The sequence below is a fragment of the Suncus etruscus genome, chromosome 2 (assembly GCF_024139225.1).
Source record: "Suncus etruscus isolate mSunEtr1 chromosome 2, mSunEtr1.pri.cur, whole genome shotgun sequence".
Taxonomy (NCBI): domain Eukaryota; kingdom Metazoa; phylum Chordata; class Mammalia; order Eulipotyphla; family Soricidae; genus Suncus; species Suncus etruscus.
In genome coordinates this window covers 40,667,005-40,687,081 of record NC_064849.1, presented here as the reverse complement: position 1 = coordinate 40,687,081, position 20,077 = coordinate 40,667,005, and the positions used below count along the sequence as shown (strand labels likewise).

Sequence of the window (20,077 nt, the reverse complement as noted above, 5' to 3'; positions counted from 1 at the left end):
GAGCTGAAAAAAATAAATCCGGGCTTCATATGTCGAACTGAGTTGCAGCAGCGAGGCTCTCGTTGTCCGGGGATGCATCCGGAGGAACCTTGGGAGCAAAGGACGACTCCGGGGTGGGGTAGGGTGGGGCGGGGCGGGGTGGATTCGAGTCCCGCATCCACCTGGTGCTGCGCTATTTTCCTGGATGTTTGCAACGGACCCGACCCGGCCAGCCCAGCGACCAGGTCTGGAGGAAAAAGAGACCCCGGGGTCCCAGTCAAAGCTGTCAACGCGTCCGCCCACCCAGGCCCAGGCCCAGGCCCCGCCGGTCCCCAGCACCGGGAGAGGCCCAAGGAAACCTCAGGCAGGCCTGCCTGGCCGCCACCGTGGCGCCCGGCTCCGGTCGCCGCCACTTCTCGGATGAGCACGCCCCCAGGGTATTAACCTGTGGTTCAGTTCGGCGAGGACCGCGCGGAGATCGACGGTGCTGAAGCGGGTCTTCATGGTGGGGCAGGAGGAGGGTCGCCACCGCAGTTTGCCTCCCTGCCAGCCCCGCTCGACGCCGCCACGCCTCTGCGCAGGCGCGGCCGGAGGCGCTCTACGGCGGCTCGGAGGAGGCAATATTTGTCGAAGAAAGGTTCTGCGTCGCTTTTCTGAAGAATACGGTATTTTCCATTCATTTCGCGGCGTTCTTCAGAGTCGATGGATCGACTTTTCTCTGTGAGCCGTATTCTTTAGAAAACGTACGCAGCACGCGACTTCTAACTTTGGAGGCAAACCAGCCCTCCATAATGTGTCACTGTTTTTCACTGGCTCTGCTCGCTCTCCTGGGGAGTAGTTCTTCCATTTATTTTTTCTGTGATTCTTACCGGTGGGGTTCTGGGTATTCCCTCAAATATCAGGGGGAGAGCCTCAGGTACCTGAGAGGGTGCAATGGGTGTGTGTGGGAGGGGTTCCATACACCCCTGGAAAGTTACATGTTTTGCTCAACATTAGTGAAGAGAAAAATAGAAAGTTCAAGAAAGTAAAAAAAAAAAAAAAAAGGCAAGTTTTGGATGCATGGAAAGGAAGTGCATTTTGGAGAGAGGAATTGCATAGTGCAAGGGTTTGAGGCCTTGTCCCGGCTGCAGTGCTTGGCTGTCACAGGTGCAACCCTGATCAACAAGGGAAGGATGCATGTGGATGCCTAGGGTGTGGGTCCCACAAAATCTCCCTAAGTGACTCCAGCGCAAGTGGGAAGAGCAAAATCTAACTATAAATAAAGTAAAACCTAAAGTGAAAATCTACTATCTCACTGAAGGACATCTCCTCTCATCATCCTATCTCATTTAAGGACATGCATTCATCCATCCTTAAACACATTCAAGATATTAAGTTGAAAAGTTTCCCTACCCGGAGGGGCGTTGCGTTCTGGAGTGACATTGCTCTGGTGGGTTCTACATTTCCCGTTGGGGTCCCCGGAACGATGACAGCTGCCAGGGAGGCCCATCTGCACGGGGTGAAGAGTTCAGCATCCCCAGACAAAGATCTTGGATCTTGCGATTGGGAGGCCGCAGATATAGGTAATAAAGAAAGAAAACAGATGTTTTTGAGACCCATGGCTGCAGGAAAGGAAGAATATACTGGTTGTCTTGTTATAGGAGATCACAAATCAACATCTCACTTTAGAACAGGGAAAAAAGACAAGAAAATGAATGAAGACCCGGAGCCTCAATATCAACCAAGTATGGACAGTGAATTATCAGGAGGATACCGGAGGCATTGTGGACTTGGCTTCAGTGAGGTAGAAGACCATGATGGAGAAGGTGATGTGCCTGGAGATGAGGAGGAGGAGGAGGAGGATGATAATTCACCTGATCCTGAAAGTCCAGATGACTCTGAAAGTGATTCAGAGTCAGAGAAAGAAGAATCTGCAGAGAAAATCCAAGGTACTGAGCAAAAAAGATGCGAAAAGCAACTATAAAATTATGTTTGTTAAATCCAGTGGTTCATAACTTCCAAACACTTAGTCTTTGTATTAAAAGTAAGCCTTAAAGGGGCCGGAGAGATAGCATGGAGGTAAGGCGTTTGCCTTTCATGCAGGAGGTCATCGGTTCGAATCCCGGCATCCCATATGGTCCCCTGTGCCTGCCAGGGGCAATTTCTGAGCCTGGAGCCAGGAATAACCCCTGAGCACTGCCGGGTGTGACCCAAAAACAAAAAAAAACAACAACAACAAAAAAAAGTAAGCCTTAAAAAATAAAATAAATTATATATATATATATATATATATATATATATATATATTGGTTTTCGGGTCACACTCGGCAGCGCTCAGGGGTTACTCCTGGCTCTATGCTCAGAAATCACTCCTGGCAGGCTCGGGGGACCATATGGGTGCTGGGATTCGAACCGATGACCTTCTGCATGAAAGGCAAACACCTTACCTCCATGCTATCTCTCTGGCCCCTATAAGAAATAAATTTAAAAAAAAACATTAAAAATAAATAAAACATTTAAAAAGGCCCTTTTAAATAATTAGAAGAGTTTTTGCTTTCAAATAGCATGGGTTACACTTTTATGGACATGATTATAACCATTTTTGTAAAGAGTAAGAGTTGTATAAAATAAGAAATAAATGCAATACTCAATTTTCTTTCATACTTGTATCAAACCTCTGATCTTACGTTTTACCCCTTTAAGTGTAGTTTTGGGGAATGATTTTGCTTTATGGCAGCAGTTTTATCTTTTTTTTTCATATTTTTGTCTTATGAAAAGTATCTGATACTGTGATGTGTTCTTGAAAAATGTTCTTTTATTATGCTTGTTATAGCAGAACTATTCGTGGATATTTCTGCTGCCAATACAATCTAAATTAATGTTGTGGAAAAATAGGTATTTAAATATACTTGTTAATTTAACTCTACTGTTTTGGATCAAAGCAACAAGAGCAAATACTTCTACAACATCTAGGATGAAGTTGCAACTGTTAATACTTTTGGAATGTTATGCTCCCAAAGCAGCCTATATAATTTGGATTACATTGTATGTTAGAGTTTTTTTTTTTTTTTTTTTTGGTTTTTGGGCCACACTGGTGGTGCTCAGGGGTTACTCCTGGCCTCCTGGCTATCTGCTCAGAAATATCTCCTGGCAGGCACGGGGGATCATTTGGGACGCCGGGGTTCGAACCAGCCATGCTATCTCTGAGTAGGCTGTTTGCAAGGCAAACACCGCTTTGCTATCTCTCCGGCCCCTGTATGTTAGACTTTTGAGAAAAAAAAAATTGGTCTTTTTTTAACAGAAGAAATAATTTTTCTGATTATTTGGTCCTATCTCTTTAAAATTGAATTTTTTTTTCAGGGTAATATGTGACCAAAGTTAATTACCTTATACTTACTAAGGCCTAAATAAAGAGAAAGCAGTTTCCCATATATAGTTGTGATACCTTTGTCCTTGTTGACTTAAAATGAGGAACAGATCTTTTGCACAGGTACCTGAAACAAATTTATTTTACCCTGATAAAAAAAATGATATTGCTTTCTAATTTTACTATTCTTGCTGGTAGAGTGAGATTAGAATCATCTGATGCTGTTAGCTTTTGGGTAGTTACATAGAATATTAACATGGGTTACATTATGAGCCTAGATCTTTGAATAAATGCGTTCAAACTCTTAATGTTTGTAACATGTTCAGGATTTGAATCAAGCCTGTTGGCTCATTGAACTATACTCCTACATGTTTAAGTATGTGTTTGTATGTTGGAGTTACAAGACTTATTCCTGTCATTTAAAAGTTAGAATGTGAGGAATGTAGCAGCTAGAACAGATAATTTCTAGTTTATGTAGTCTACACTGAACCCTTTTCAATGTAAGACATTCAAGTTTTTTGTTTCTTACTTTTTATATTTAATAGGTGTTGCCTACAGAGTAAAAAAATGAGTCATTTGATAATAGATAGCATGTATGACTGTAACAAAACCGTTGACCACTGGTTTTCAAATATCTAGTCTGTAAGGTTACTAACTCCTAATTTAAGTAGTAGTAAAGACTAATTTATATTAAGAGTATATAAAAGAGGGAAAGGCCAGTATTAAAAAGTAAGGTTTTCATCGATTTGCTTTTTAAATGTGCTGAATTGTTTATAAGTCTTGGTACTTATATATAAATAGAAGAAACTTCTTATGAAATAACTACACAGGAAGATCTTCCTCTACAAATAGAGACATTCTCATACAACTAATATATTATGGGCACTAAAGTAACTCAAAATTAGAATAAATTTACATCTGTTGTTTCATGTGGCTAGTGTCCCCATACCACATTAAACAGCATGGCTGTCTTTTAAGCGAAAAAGAAAGAAAGAGAGAGAGAGAGAGAGAGAGAGAGAGAGAGAGAGAGAGAGAGAAAGAGAGAGAAAGAGAGAGAGAGAAAGAAAGAAAGAAAGAAAGAAAGAAAGAAAGAAAGAAAGAAAGAAAGAAAGAAAGAAAGAAAGAAAGAAAGAAAGAAAGAAAGAAAGAAAGAAAGAAAGAGAAAAAAAAAGTTTCCCTAAAGAACTAAAGTACGCTTGATGAAATTGTAGAAGGCAGAACTACAGTCACCCAAGGGGAAATACCTGTTTCGCTAAAGGAAAACCCTTACTAATAGTTACATTTGTTTAGATGGAATTAAGTATCCTCAAAAACAAAAAGAAAACAACAACAACACAACAGCAAATCCAAACATGAATACATTCACTTTATGAAAAAGTCATTTCATTGTCCTTTTATTCTTCATTGCACAAGTAGTGAAAATCTGTTTAGTGCTCTTACACTTTTAATAAATTATCTGATCAATGTTCAGAGTAATATTTGATAGATCTCCACTAGCCTAAAATGTTTGAATTCCAGAGGGAACCTCTAAATTCTTTAATGAAAAATGGAATTACTATCAGAGATCACCAAGAACTTGTAAGACTTGCAAGGCTCTACCTTTTCAGATTTTATTCACATTCCTTTTAAATAAGGTTGCAAAACTTGTTCAGTATGCCCCAGCACCGCTCTCATCACCCTTGGCTTCCACATTTAGCTCCACTTGGCCCTATAAACCCCCAAAGTCTCTGGGATTTTGAATCCCCTAGCAAATGTTGGCAGTCAAAGGTGCTATGGTGCGGCATTCTGTCACGTTGAATTTTTCCCTTCGGGTCATCTGGGCCCCTCTAGATTTAAAAAAAAAATTGCAAGGAAGAAATGCCTTCCCCGTTGGAAAGTCAGTCCTGCCTACAAACTGAAAGGATGCAAAGATTTCGGTGAAAGAGGGTTTCCCGGTTTGCAATTTTTAAAAGCCAACATCGTGGCAGGAAAACAAAGATGACATTTGTGTCAGATCTGGAGCAAATGTCCGGACGGAGCAAAGAAATGAGCTAACAAAGAAGCAGGCTGAACTGCGGCGAGAGAAAGAAAAAAAAAAAAAAATGGAACATTTGGCGTCAGAAAGTTCACTTTCCGCTCGGTTGGCAAGGCGGCCGTTTTCTCCAACAGTTGACGAGTAAACGAGCATCCCCTGCTGGTAGCCAGGATGATAACACCATTTTTGCCGTGACATTTCCACCAAGTTCCAGCAGGGGGCAGCGATGAGACGGTTATAAACCCTCATATCTTCTAGGTCAGCGTTGAGTTTTCAACCTAAAAAAGATGAAAAATAGACTAAGGAGAAGGAGGGGAGAAAATAAGAAAGAAAGAGAACAAATTTTAAAAAAATGATCATGAAAGCAAGGGGAAGGGAAACCCAGTATTAAGAACAACGACTTAATAAATCGTTTTTAAGACCTTATTTAAAATGCCAAATTTTAAGACCTAATTTAAAATGTCAAAAGAGACAGGGTCTCGCTATGTTGCCCAGGCTGGAGTGCAGTGGCTATTCACAGGCGCGATCCCACTACTGATCAGCACGGGAGCTTTGACCTGCTCCGTTTCCGACCTGGGCCGGTTCGCCCCTCCTTAGGCAACCTGGTGGTCCCCCGCTCCCGGGGGGTCACCATATTGATGCCGAACTTAGTGCGGACACCCGATCGGCATAGCGCACTGCAGCCCAGAACTCCTGGACTCAAGCGATCCTCCGGCCTCAGCCTCCCGAGTAGCTGGGACTACAGGCGCGCGCCACCACGCCCGGCGGTCGAGCCACGGCGTCGGGAGATACAAGAGTCTCGGCGGCGCTGACGTCATCGGGGGCGGGGCCAGGGTGGGTGAAACTGACTAGTGAAACTGACGATCTCAGACCCGCCCCGCTCTGGGTGGGAGCCAGGGGCGCGTGACAGCCTGGGGGCGGGGTCGCCGTCTGTTCTCAGGGTATTTTGCGCTGACACTTCTTGCATGCAGAAATCGGTTCTTAGGCCCTTAACGCTCATAAGTTCGTAAGAAAGAAGGAAACTCGGCCCTCTGCTCTCTCGCTACTGCTTGGCTTCCCCGGCCTTGCTAGAGGCTGCCTTTTTGGGGTGGCTCAACAAGCAACTTTAAGGATGATGCAGTTTTCACTCAGAGCTGCAAAGTTTGGGGATCCGCAAAAAGCGCCCCAGGCCAGTTCGGTCTTCAGAACCAGAGATAGTAGTCGCGGACTGTGATTGGTGAAAAGTCTATGTGGGTAAATGGGTGCAAGAATTAGGATTTAGCAGCCTGAGGTTTTGGGTTTTTTGGATTTTTGGTTTTGGTGGTTGTGATGATGGGAAACTAGCTTATGTTAGGACAAATAAAAGGGAAGGAAGAAAACATTTGCAACTTGAGGACTTTCTGTTTTTCCCATCATAATGTTTCTATTTCTTCTCGAAACAGGTTCAAACTTCCCCCCTCCACCTCCTCTCTTGCAGTGGTGAACATGCCACCTCGCTCCTTAAATTTAAGTCCATCAGTGAAAATATTTCCGGATCCTTTATTACTACTGGCCTCTCGGAATTGGCCTTTGTTGTTGTTTTGATTTATCACCGGCATTTCTAAGTCCAGACCTAGGTAGAGAAAAAAACTAGGTCTGGGGACCCAATAGCGAGAATATTCGCTGAATTTTTCTTTACATCTTCAAGGAAGGGGGAATTCTTTGATTTCTCAAACTCTAGGTCAGAATTCCTCTCCTTTCTACACCCAGCGCCTCTCTATGTATGTAAAGAAATGCTGAGCTTCCTTTCACCTTGAAATAACCCTGCTTTGACCTGACCTCTCCAAATCAAGTCTCCTCTTTTCTAAACTATTCACTTCACCTACTATATTCACTTCCTATCTTCTATTTTTAGCTCCCTGTCCAACTACTGCATTTAGTCCAAGGCTCCCAACCCTAACCCTCTTAATTGGCTATTCTATGCAAAACATTAAGATCTTATCAGATCTTATTTAGTGTTAATTATTCCTCTGTGCCCCCAATCTCAACCAATAGTGATCACAGGACCTCCTCCCTGAATAAGAAACATTCAGCTTGTTGGCAGCACAGAGAGATCCTCTTAGACTCTGCTGGTGTCTTCTCTGCCCACTGTATAAATGCTGCTGTTCCTTGTTGCTCCCTCCTAAATGTCTGGTGACTTTTTTTTTTTTTTTAATGAATTGATCAGTTCTCAAGGCTTCTAAATCTATAGCTCTAATCTGATGCTCTTTTCAGAACTCCAGATCTCTGTTTTAGGTGCATAACTAGTTGTCACCTCAATAATGTTCAAAAATTTAAATTCAAATATATACATGAAACTGAATTTTTGGGGCCCGGAGAGATAGCACAGCGGCGTTTGCCTTGCAAGCAGCCGATCCAGGACCAAAGGTGGTTGATTCGAATCCCGGTGTCCCATATGGTCCCCCATGCCTGCCAGGAGCTATTTCTGAGCAGACAGCCAGGAGTAACCCCTGAGCACTGCCGTGTGTGGCCCAAAAACCAAAAAACAAAACAAAACAAAACAAAACAACAAAAAAAAAACAACAAAAAAAAAACAAACACTGAATTTTTGGGGTTTTTTGGGGGGCCCCAACCTGTGACACCCAGGAGTCACTCCTAGTTATGTGCTCAGAAATCGCTCCTGGCTTGGGGGACCATATGGGATGCCGGGGATCAAACCATGGTCTATCTTGGATGGGCCGTGTGCAAGGTAAACGCCCTACACTGTGCTATCACTTCGGCCCCAAAACTGATCATCTTTTGATAATTTCCTTAAAACGTCTAACTTCCTGCATTCTTACTTTCACCAATATGTTTGGTTACTTCAGAACTTTCTGCGTCATCCTTAATTACTGTTGGCGTTAAATTCATGCCAAATATTTATTTCTTGCCTATCCATGGTAGGCATCATTGATAAAGATGATGCTGTGGTGAAGAAATGACACTTGTGAGGAAAGCCAAACATTGTAAAACAAAACAAAATATTTAAAGGGGTTGAAGAGATTGTATAGGGAAATGGTATTTGGCTCAACCTGGTTGAATCCCTGGAACCACGATTGTTTCTCCAGATACCACCAGAAGTGATCTCTGTGCACATATGGATATTATTCAACCCCCTACCTCCACCCCAATTTTTAAAATTATAATTACACTTATATGTGCCCTGAAAACAAAATCCTAGGATAAAACTAACGGTGACGGGAAAACAGAAGGGGAATCTATGTGGATTGTAAAGTAATTCTTTTAGGAGAGCATTGATTAAAAGGAAATGGAATGGAATGAAAATTATTCATCAAAATCTATTCACTCTTCTTACCACACTAATAAAATTTTATTTGGGTATATGAGCTCCATTTCCCCCACATTTCCCCACTCGTGTTATAACCTAGGGTGATCAAGATCTCACCAACAGTGTAAGGTGAAAGTGACATGTGCCACCTCTATCACTTAAAGTATAATCAGTGAGTTGGGGGCTGAAGTATAATCAGTGAGTTGGGGGCTGGAGTGATGGTACAGGGGTAGGATGTTTGCCTTGCACACAGCCAACCTGGGTTTGATCCCTGGCATCCCATACAGTCCCCTAAACCTGCCAGAAGTCATTGTTGAGCACAGAGCAAGAAATAATCCCTGAGCACCACAGAGTGTGGCCCCCAAACAAACAAAATTAATCACTGTCATTCATTTCTGCTCTTACTCAGGTAGAGGGCGCCAGTGCATACAGTAATGCCCAACTTCAAAAAGGCGAAAAATACCTTATACTCAGCAACAAGAGGAAAGAAACTAGAGTTCAGGTCTCATATAGAACTGAACCATCCCCTAGCCTAGCCACTCAGAACACATTTATATTACTATATATCATTCACTAGTACTGGACACATATTATTGTATTTGGGAGTCAGCATACTCTATTCTTTTTTTTTTTTTTTTTTTTTTGGTTTTTGGTTTTTGGGCCACACCTGGTGGTGCTCAGGGGTTACTCCTGACTGTCTGCTCAGAAATAGCTCCTGGCAGGCACGGGGGACCATATGGGACACCGGGATTCGAACCAACCACCTTTGGTCCTGGATCGGCTGCTTGCAAGGCAAACGCCGCTGTGCTATCTCTCTGGGCCCAACATACTCTATTCTAAGAGAAGTTCAAAGAGATAAAACCCTGGATAGCCATAACTCAAAGAAAGAAAGAAAGAAAGAAAGAAAGAAAGAAAGAAAGAAAGAAAGAAAGAAAGAAAGAAAGAAAGAAAGAAAGAAAGAAAGAAAGAAAGAAAGAAAGAAAGAAAGAAAGAAAGAAAGAAAGAAAGAAAGAAAGAAAGAAAGAAGAAAGAAAGAGAGAGAAAGAGAGAGAGAGAAAGAAAGAAAGAAAGAAAGAAAGAAAGAAAGAAAGAAAGAAAGAAGAAAGAAAGAAAGAAAGAAAGAAAGAAAGAAAGAAAGAAAGAAAGAAGAAAGAAAGAAAGAAAGAAAGAAAGAAAGAAAGAAAGAAAGAAAGAAAGAAAGAAAGAAAGAAAGAAAGAAAGAAAGAAAGAAAGAAAGAAAGAAAGAAAGAAAGAAAGAAAGAAAGAAAGAAAGAAAGAAAGAAAGAAAAAAAATCTAGATAGTCTCGGCAACTCAGTGGTTCAGAACTGCCTTTACCTCCTAGAAGATAAGCCTGCTCTTCTAGTTTGAGTCTTATATAATCCTACAAGGTCTATTTTTAAATCATTTTATTATAATGATGTTGTAAATGAATTATGTTGTTTTGTATTTTGGGGCTGTACATGGTGAGCTCATCAGGGCCTATTTCTGGCTCTGCACTTGAGGGTTAGTCCTGGGGACCATATATGAACAGGGGATTGAATCTGGACCAGTCACTTGCACTTACTCACCATCCTATATTTGTGGCTCAGTTTTTATGTTGTTTTCTTTTTAATCGCACTAATAACTGTACATTTAGTGGCAATAAAGCAATCTAATCTGTGATTATTTAAATAAAACTACAATGACACTAATTGCCACTGTACAATTCTATACATTATACATATTGTTGATGAAGTAATTATGTTCAATGAGATCCAATACTAGGTCTTGATATGCACAAACTCAGTGCTTCCTTTTTTTTGGGGGGGGGTCCTGTGACTATTTTTATTTCCAACTTTATTGAGGTATAAAAACATAACTCACAAAATTGTAAGACCAAATTGTAAGACTAAAGTGTACAATGTGGTACAGTGTATAGATGTGGCTAATTATGAAAGGATTACCTCCATCAAGTTCATGTACACATTTTTCACTTCACTTACTTTGTGTGTATGTGGGAACACAGAATCTACTCTCAGCAACTTTCAGTTATACAATACACTATTATCAATTACAGTCACCATATTTAGATCCTCAGATCCTATTCTTAGACATGAAAGTTGGTATTCTGGCATTAGTGTATCCTGATTTTCCTCACAGCCATCGTCAGCCATCAGGGACAGAGAAAAACTGGCCGTGGGCTGAAGGGGGTTAGAAGAATGGTCATGGGGCAGAGAGGTGCAGGATTACTAGGAGCTGGAAGGATCCCCCATCCCTTGGGAGATGTGAGACCACCTGGGTTCACTTGCTGCTTCGGGAAGAATTTTCCTTTGAGTACATTTTTTGCCTTCTAGAGATTTGCCCCAGCAAGCTGGTGCTAATTCTAAACGCAAAAATAAAAAAAAAAAAAAAAATAAGAACAACAACAAATGGCTTAAGGAGGAAGCATTTTGACTTAAAACACCTACATCTCAGTCACACCTTACATAAAGGATCTTTAATAGGTTATTCTATTTTAACTCTAATTCAAAAACTAGTTTCCTTCAAAAAGTTTTGAATGCAAGATTAAATCCTAACCATGAGGCTGGAGAGATAGCATGGAGTGGGGCATTTGCCTTTCATGCAGAAGGTCATTGGTTCAAATCCCGGCATCCCATATGTCCCCCGTGCCTGCCAGGAGCGATTTCTGAGCGTGGAGCCAGGAGTAACCCCTGAGAGCTGCCGGGTGTGACCCCCCCCCCCAAAAAAAAAATCCTAACATACATCAAGTAGTTTGTTCAGCGTTCTAATGGATGAAGTACAGCGCTAAGTGAAACGAGGCCTGGTTTCTTTGACTTGACCTGGTTTTGACATTTATTTGACAGCTCAAAGGAAGTTTTTTTTTTTTTTAATGTTATAGAACTTAGTGGACGCCAGTACAGTCTAGCCATTTGTTACATTGATTCTGATCTGACGTTTATGTCCTTACAAATTATCGCCTTACACTAAAAGTTAATATATTAAGCTCCAAGATTTAAGAGATTTTATCACAGCTTTTGATTCTATCTCTTCACACCAAAGTGACAAGAGCTTTCTGTTGCATTTTATTTATTAACTATGAAAGTATTGGAATGCATTAGAATAGCTCAGATAATACTTGAGTACTTCCTTTGTTTGGGGACTTCATAAACTCATGTTAAAATCACACCCCCCCCCAAATCACACCCAGTGGGGCCACAGAGATAGCATGAGGTAGGGTGCTTGCTTTGCATGAAGGACAGTGGTTCGAATCCTGGCATCCCATATGGTACTCCGAGCCTGCCAGGAGCAATTTCTGAGAGTAGATCCAGGAGTAACCACTGAGCGCTGCCAGGTGTAATCCAAAAAAAAAAAAATTTACACCCAGTAAAAGTAATTAGCCAATTTATTTGGTTTTCCTTCAGTCCTAATTCTAAGACTAAATTATTGAACTATTAATAAATTATTTTTGAGGTTAATATATTTTAATAGCTGACTTTTGATGGGAAAATACTTTAAATTGCATATAGTTTTAGTTGGGGTGAGAAAGGATCAAGATAGCTTTCTTTAATCATTCATTTACTTGTCTAATGATTATGTAGCACCTGTTATGGGCTGGGTTATTTGAAGACTTAACAATTAATAAATATTGTGGGTAAAAGTTAGGGTTTGGGGTTTTTGTTTGTTTGTTTGTTTGTTTGTTTGTTTTTTGGGTCACACCGGGCAGCACTCAGGAGTTACTGCTGGCTCTACGCTCAGAAATTGTTCCTGGCAGGCTCGGAGAACCATATGGGATGCCGGGATTCGAATCACCATCCTTCTGTATGCAAGGCAAACGCCAACTCCATGCCATCTCTCAGGCCCCAAAGGTTAGTTTTAAGACTAAAAGTGCAAAGAGGAATACAATGAAGTTACTTGATGTGCAATTAGATTAACATAAATGTTTGTATTATTTACCTTGGATTCTGAAAGGGCTTACTTAACTACTGTGACAGATCTGAAAAACTATTTGGTCTTGCTGGACTACTGGCCCCAAGTATGGCTGCTGTAAAAATCCTAGAGCTTCCCTGAGGCTAAAAACAGCCTTGCTGTGGAAGAACTTTGAGACTTTCTAAGATTCAAATGACAACCTGCTTTCACTTTTATTTTGAAGGGGGAACTTTTAAGCTTTGTGTATGGTTTAGACACTTTTTGGGGGGGTGTTTTTTGGTCTTTGGATCACACCTGGCAGTGCTCAGGGGTTCCTCCTGGCTCTATGTTCAGAAATCACCCCTGGCAGCCACAGGGGACCACATGGGATGCCGGGATTCGAACCACTATCCTTCAGCATGAAAGGCAAACGCATTACCTCCATACTATCTCTCCGGCCTCGGTTTAGACACTTTTAATATTACTTTGTATAGATGTTAGGATGTGATGGCTGAATAGTATTATATTTTTAAACATAAAGACAAAGCAGATAAAGAATGCTTTGTAACTATGTTATCAGTCACATGGTTAATAATTAAAAGTAATTATTAACTAGTTAGTAACAAAGTATTCCACTTTGCTATCTGTACCTGATGATTTATAAACAAGTGGGCCCATAATTTCCTCAGGGGTTCCTCTAATCCTCTTATACACCCTAACAATGGTCCTATGACTGGAGTGATAGTACAGTGGTAGGGCATTTGCCTTGTGCATGGCCAATCTGGGTTTGTTTTCAGTATTCTAAATGGTCACCTGAGCTCGCCAGCAGTGATTCTTGAATACAGAGCCAGGAGTAAGCCCTGATCACTGCCTGGTGTGGCCCTAAAACCCAAAACAAAAACAAAACAAAAAACAAACAAACAAACAAACAAAATAGCCCCAACAAATGGTCCTACAAACACCACTAAAGGTATAGGCTGTTTGGGGTCAGAATTCTAATTCATTTTCTGGTACAGCTCATTCCCCAAGCAGGTCATGGCCTAGTATGTGCCTAGAAAGAAAGGCACATGTACATTCCTTATAATGTTCTATTAAAAAGATAATCTGTAGACATTGTAATATATAAATAAGCAATATTGGAACTGGAGACACAGTTCAGTGGTCAGGCATTTACCTTGCATGTAACCAACCCAAGTTTGATCCCTGGCATCCTATAAAACCTGAGTCCACCATGAGTGATCCTGATCCTTGAGCACAGAGCCAGGAGTAAGCCCTGAGCATCACTAGATGTAGCCCTCAGACTATAAAATAAGTAAACCAGCAATATTGTATATTATGAACAGGGTAATAATTGTTTAATCAAGACAAATATAAGTACTGACATTATTACTATCAAAACTAATACATTATTATACATTTAAAAATAATATAAACTTAGAGGAGAATATGCATTATGAAAAAGTTTATTAATTTAGTAAGTCTTTTATTAATTCTAACATTAACTCTATATCACTAGTAATTAAAGAAGTTAAAATCACAGAGCTACCAGTTACACATACTATGATCATTATAGTTAAAAATTTTAAACAAACCAATAAAAGTGTTGATGAGAATATAGAAAAAGTGAAATTTAATATTGCTGGAGAGAATATAAATGATGCATGCAGCTGATGTGAAAAAGAGTTTGATGGTTTTTCAAAAAGTTAAAATTCTAAGGGCCTCCTGGACCAGTACAACAGGTAGGACTTTTACTTTGCACATAGCTGACCTGGGTTTGATCCTTGGTATTCCATGTGGTTTCCCCCATATACACATATCACCGTCAGGAGTGACCCTTGAGTATAGAGCCAGAAATAATCCTTGGGCCCGGGAGAGATAGCACAGCGGCGTTTGCCTTGCAAGTGGCCAATCCAGGACCAAAGGTGGTTGGTTTGAATATCGGTGTCCCATATGGTCCCCTGTGCCTGCCAGGAGCTATTTCTGAGCAGACAGCCAGGAGTAACCCCTGAGCACTGCCGGGTGTGACCCAAAAACCAAAAAAAAAAAAAAAAAAAAAAAAAAAGAAATAATCCTTGAGCATTGCTGGGTGTGACCCAATAACAACAACAACAACAACAACAACAACAACAATATATGGGCTGAATAGATAATAAAGTGGGAGGGGCACTTGCCTTGCATGATGCTGACCAGGATTTGATCCCCAGCTCTATATATGGTCCCCTGAGTTCTCCAGGAGTGACTCTGAGAACAGAGCCAGAAGTAAGCTCTGAGCAAAGCAGAGTATGACCTAACAAACAAAGTTAAAAATACAATGACTATATTCTCCAATAATTATACTCATAGATATGGACTCAAAAGAATTCCTCTGTTGGCTGCTATAATTCAGTGGTGAACTGAGACTAAACCCAGTATAAAAGAGGGATTGTTCTTCATGTGGTGGACTCTACTGAAAGTATGGTAACAGCTCAAATGGGTTGTTTGTTGTGGGAGTAGAGAATTAAACACTAGGATTTAGGTACTTTTATAAAAATGTGTGTTGCAGCATTATTCACAAAAACCAAAGATGAAAACAAACCAAGTGTCCATCAACACATAAATGAGTGAACAAAACATGGAATTACGGAATATTTATTCAGCCAAGTTAAGTTTAGCACATGCTATAACATGGACAGATCTTGAAAACATACCAGATATTATATATAAAATATCAAGAAATAATAAATGTATATAGATGAAGTGGATAATGTTTTAGGGAAGTAGAAATGGGTAGCTACTGCTAAAAAGCAATATAGTTTCTATTTTAGGGGTAATGAAATTTTGGAAATAGGTACACAAGTGTGATGGTTACACAATTGTGAACATACCAATGCTCCTGAATTCTCTACTCTATGGATTATTTGTTGCCGTTTCAAGGATCCAATCCTATGTCTTATATTTGCAAGGCAATTGTTCTAATACTGAACCACATATCTGGCTCTTGAAATATATAGTTTAGGGCCCGGAGAGATAGCACAGCGGTGTTTGCCTTGCAAGCAGCCGATCCAGGACCAAAGGTGGTTGGTTCGAATCCCGGTGTCCCATAGGGTCCCCCGTGCCTGCCAGGAGCTATTTCTGAGCAGATAGCCAGGAGTAACCCCTGAGCACTGCCGAGTGTGACCCAAAAACCAAAAAAAAAAAAAGAAAGAAAGAAAAGAAATATATAGTTTAAAAGGTTATGATAGCAAATTCTATTTTTTAAACATTTACCACAATAATATATTTATGTGTAATATATTTATATAGTTTTAAATTTATATATACATTATACACATATCCTTTGGGCATATTTGGGTGGGTTTATTTCTGGATTCTATTGTGGTATTTTGCTCCACATGTCTATCCCTCCATCAAGTCTAGACATCTTTTAAAAAATTTTTTTTTTTTTTTTTTTTTTTTGCTTTTTGGGCCACACTTGGTAATGCTCAGGGGTTCGAGCTGTTACCTGGCTATACACTCAGAAATTGCTCCTGGCTTTGGGGATCATCTGGGATGCCAGGGGATTGAACTGCGGTCTGTTCTATGTTACTGTGTGCAGGGTGCCTTACTGCTTACACCACCTCTCTGGCCCCTTTACATTTTTTTGTGTCAGACCACACATTCTTTTTTTCCAGTATGACTTTATTTTTTCCATTAACATAACCAATCCATGGTACAGAATATTAGATCATAAAGTAAAAATCCAAGGAAGGCAATAGCTATATTAAGTTACAAAACTTTGGCAAATCAATACAGTACTTTTTAAAAAAAATTTTTTGGGTCACACCCAGCAGTACTCAGGGGTTACTTCTGGCTCTGCGCTCAGATATCATCCCTGGCAGGCACGGAGGACCTTATGGAATGTTAGGATTCGAACCACCATCCTTCTGCATGGAAGGGAAACACTCTACCTCCATGCTATCTCTCCGGCCCCAATACAGTACTTTTTTAATACAATAAAATCTTTTTTTGTTGTTTGGGTCATATTTTATACCACAGTGATAATTTTCACATCAATTAGTAGGTCTTTTTAGGTACCAAATCAAAACATTGGCTTTTAATAGTGATTTATAGAAAGGCAAATATTAGACAAATATTTCAGATGAGATATTTTCTCTATTTAAAGTGAGCTCCCATGTGCTAGCTCCGTGCTTCCTGAAGCAGGAAAAGGGTGTGTGAAGAGGTGGCTTGGCCTTGTTTGGCTTGCTCCAAAGCTGGGGAGACTTACCAGAGTGGAAAGTCTATGTCAATTTTGCCTCAGGAGACATGGCATGCAAAGGCCAATCTTGGTTCGTAAAGAAACTGCTGCATTTTTGCATAAACTCTTGGGAATTCTCAAAATCAGGTGGTAATTTCAGCAACACTAATGACAATTCCTTTTTATTTAGAAGCCCTGCACCACTTTGTATTGATCAAAAGTCACACAGACTTGGTTCAGCTTATTAGAAAAATAAATTTTAAAACTAGAACATAGTTGGCTTTGCTTTTTCTTTCTTTCTTTTTTTTTTTTTTTTTTTTTTGGGCTACACCCAGCGGTGTTCAGGGGTTGCTCCTGGCTGTCTGCTCAGAAATAGCTCCTGGCAGGTACGGGGGACCATATGGGACACCGGGATTCGAACCAACCACCTTTGGTCCTGGATTGCAAGGCAAACGCCGCTGTGCTCTCTCTCCGGGCCCCATAGTTGTCTTTTCAAAGAGAAAATAAATACATTGCCATTTTGCAAACGCCCGGAAAAAAAAAGGGTACCATGTCGGATTCTCATTTCTCTGCAAATTCCACAGCTGAACACCGAGCAGCCACATTGGTCCCCGGCCTGGCCTGAGGCGCATTGAGCAGTTGCTTACCAGCCACCCCTTACTCTGGCCAAGAAGGCCCGGCCCAAGTTGTCTCAGCCCTGCGTGCCAAGACCACACATTCTTTTTTAGGGGTGGGGTGAGGAGGAGCGGTGCTCAGAGGTTACTCCTGGATCTGCACTCAGAAATCACTCCTGACAGGCTCGGGGGACCATATGAGATGCTGGGAATTGAACCCAAGTTCGTCCTTAAGTTCACACATTCTTAGTAGTGAAGTGGGTTTTAAGAACACAGATCAAGATTTATGAATGTGGGAATGGTAAAGTCTTAAATGTAAATGTTATACTGTAACCAATTTAACATCACTTAGCTGCAAAATTTATGAGCTTGTTTCTTGCCTTTCTTTCTAAAAATTGTTTAGCTATTTAAAATAATTTTTTTTAAATTTTCATTCCTTTGCATATTTCTGGGATTTTTGGTGAGAATTGGCTTTGTGCTTAAAGATCTCTCCTGGCAGGGTTTAGGGTACTATTTGTGGTGCTAGGGATTGAAACTGATGAACAGTACGGAAGGCAAGTGCTTTCCTCTCTCTCATGCTCTACTATATATCAGGCCAAGAAAGACACAATTTACATTTAAATGTGATTCCAAACATGAGAAACTGTTTTGAACTCTTTAGAACTTTTATTTTCTGCCATTGATCTAGTTAAGTTGGGAAGTTAGGGGCCCGGAGAGATAGCACAGCGACGTTTGCCTTGCAAGCAGCCAATCCAGGACCAAAGGTGGTTGGTTCAAATCCCGGTGTTCCATATAGTCCCCCGAGCCTGCCAGGAGCTATTTCTGAGCAGACAGCCAGGAGTAACCCCCGAGCACCGCCGGGTGTGGCCCAAAAATAAAAAACAAAACAACAACAACAACAACAACAAAAAAGTTGGGAAGTTAGCTGGGTAGTTTACCTCTTTCCACAGGGAAGCACAGATATTGTTACCCTAATTCACCGGAGAGGGTGATAGCTAGCACCCTCTTAAACCCCTTTATGAAACTGTAATGTCATTCCTGAACCAGTGTTTAATTTAACAAGATTATGTTATCCAGATATTATTTATGGATGTAAATCCAATAGGTGTCATTTTAGCATATTGGCATTGGGTCCAGAGTGATAACACAGCGGGTAGGGTCCTGCTTGCCTTACATGTTGCTGACCCAGATGAACCTGGTCCCATATGGTCCCCTGGGCCTGTCAGGAGCGATTTCTGAGTGCAGAGCCAGGAGTAACCCTCTGAGCGACACCGGGTATGGGCCGAAAACTAAGCCTATTGGCATATAAATCTTTCCTACTAAAATAGAAACAAGCTCATAAATTTTGCAGCTAAGTGATGTTAAACTAGTTACAGTATAACATTTAAGACTACCATTTCCACGTTCATAAATCTTAATCTGAATTCTCAAAATCATATCTTATGTTATAAACAATTATATACTGATAATTCAAAGATATTGAACAGTTAAAAGATGACTTCATTATTTTTTTTCCTGGTAAACACACTATATGTGTGCATGCATAAAGCAAGATTAAGAAAGTACTGAGGGGGCCGGGCGGTGGCGCTAGAGATAAGGTGCCTGCCTTGCCTGCGCTAGCCTAGGATGGACCGCGGTTCGATCCCCCGGCGTCCCATATGGTCCCCCAAGCCAGGAGCGACTTCTGAGCGCATAGCCAGGAGTAACCCCTGAGCATCACCGGGTGTGGCCCAAAAACCAAAAAAAAAAAAAAAAGAAAGTACTGAGGAGGAAATGTCACATGAATCTACCTGGTCATACTTTTCTAAAGGATTTTCTCTTTCCACCTCAAAACTGGGCTTGAATTAGGTCACTGTATCAGTTTACAACATAGCTAGACTTTCTTTAAATACAATCCTTTCTAATTTTTCCTTCTTTTTCTGCTTGATTTTCCTCGAAAGTCTTTCCTTTCTTGCTTTCTTCTTCCCCCCTAATTATTATTCAATTATTTTTCTCTTTGAAGCAGCATTTGGAAATTTTTATATTTGTTTACTAGTCTATGAGCAGTTGTAAATTTACTAAATTACCAACTTTTTAAAAGACTTTGTCAGGGTCTGTAACATGACACATCCTTCCACCTTGTTTTTACTATCAACTAAGACTTTAGAAGGTTTTCCTTGAGTCCTATATTTCTAACCAGAAAGTCAGGAAATAAGGCAGTGCATCCATTTGTGTGGTATCATTGGTCACTCTTTCACCTACTACAAGTTAGTATCTTTCTTACAAGTTATTCTTCATATTTTTTTTGTTTGTTTTTTGGGTCACACCCGGCAGCGCTCAGAGGTTACTCTTGGCTCTATGCTCAGAAATCGTTCTTGGCTGGCTTGGGGGACCGTATGGGATGCCGGGATTTGAACCACTGTCCTTCTGCATGTAAGGCAATGCCCCACCTCCATGCTATCTATCTGGCCCCCTCTTCATATATCTTTAAGAGAAAAATCAACAAAAACATAAACATACCAAGGAAACATCATAAACAGTGCTTGTAATTTAGAAAAAGTTAAAGCTGACATCACTCGACTGGCAGAACAAGAATTTTTGCCTACATATCTGTGATGTCCCTTGAAAGTCATCCTCAGGCATAGGATGCTCTTGTACAGTAACAACACATCTGAGTAAAGACAGCTCCAAGCCTAACAATTGTTACTGCAAACATATCATGCACTGCTGCTTTATTATTTAATCACAAGGCTTGAGTTT

At 40.7% G+C, this 20,077-nt stretch overlaps 2 protein-coding genes across 2 annotated transcripts in view; one reads left to right on the top strand and one right to left on the bottom strand.

The window, feature by feature from the left end:
* NEMF (nuclear export mediator factor) overlaps positions 1 to 535 on the bottom strand; it is a 66,554-nt gene extending 66,019 nt beyond the window's left edge. The window contains exon 1 of the mRNA XM_049767022.1: positions 425 to 535. Coding sequence (XP_049622979.1) covers positions 425 to 483 — 59 coding nt within the window. The 5' untranslated portion in view covers positions 484 to 535. The remainder of the gene's footprint in view (positions 1 to 424) is intronic.
* Positions 536 to 1,444: 909 nt separating this feature from the next.
* On the top strand, positions 1,445 to 1,942 carry LOC125999533 (small acidic protein-like). Its single transcript, XM_049767616.1, has one exon. It carries the CDS (start codon positions 1,445 to 1,447, stop codon positions 1,940 to 1,942), a length of 498 nt encoding a protein of 165 aa, XP_049623573.1.
* Positions 1,943 to 20,077: the final 18,135 nt, after the last annotated feature.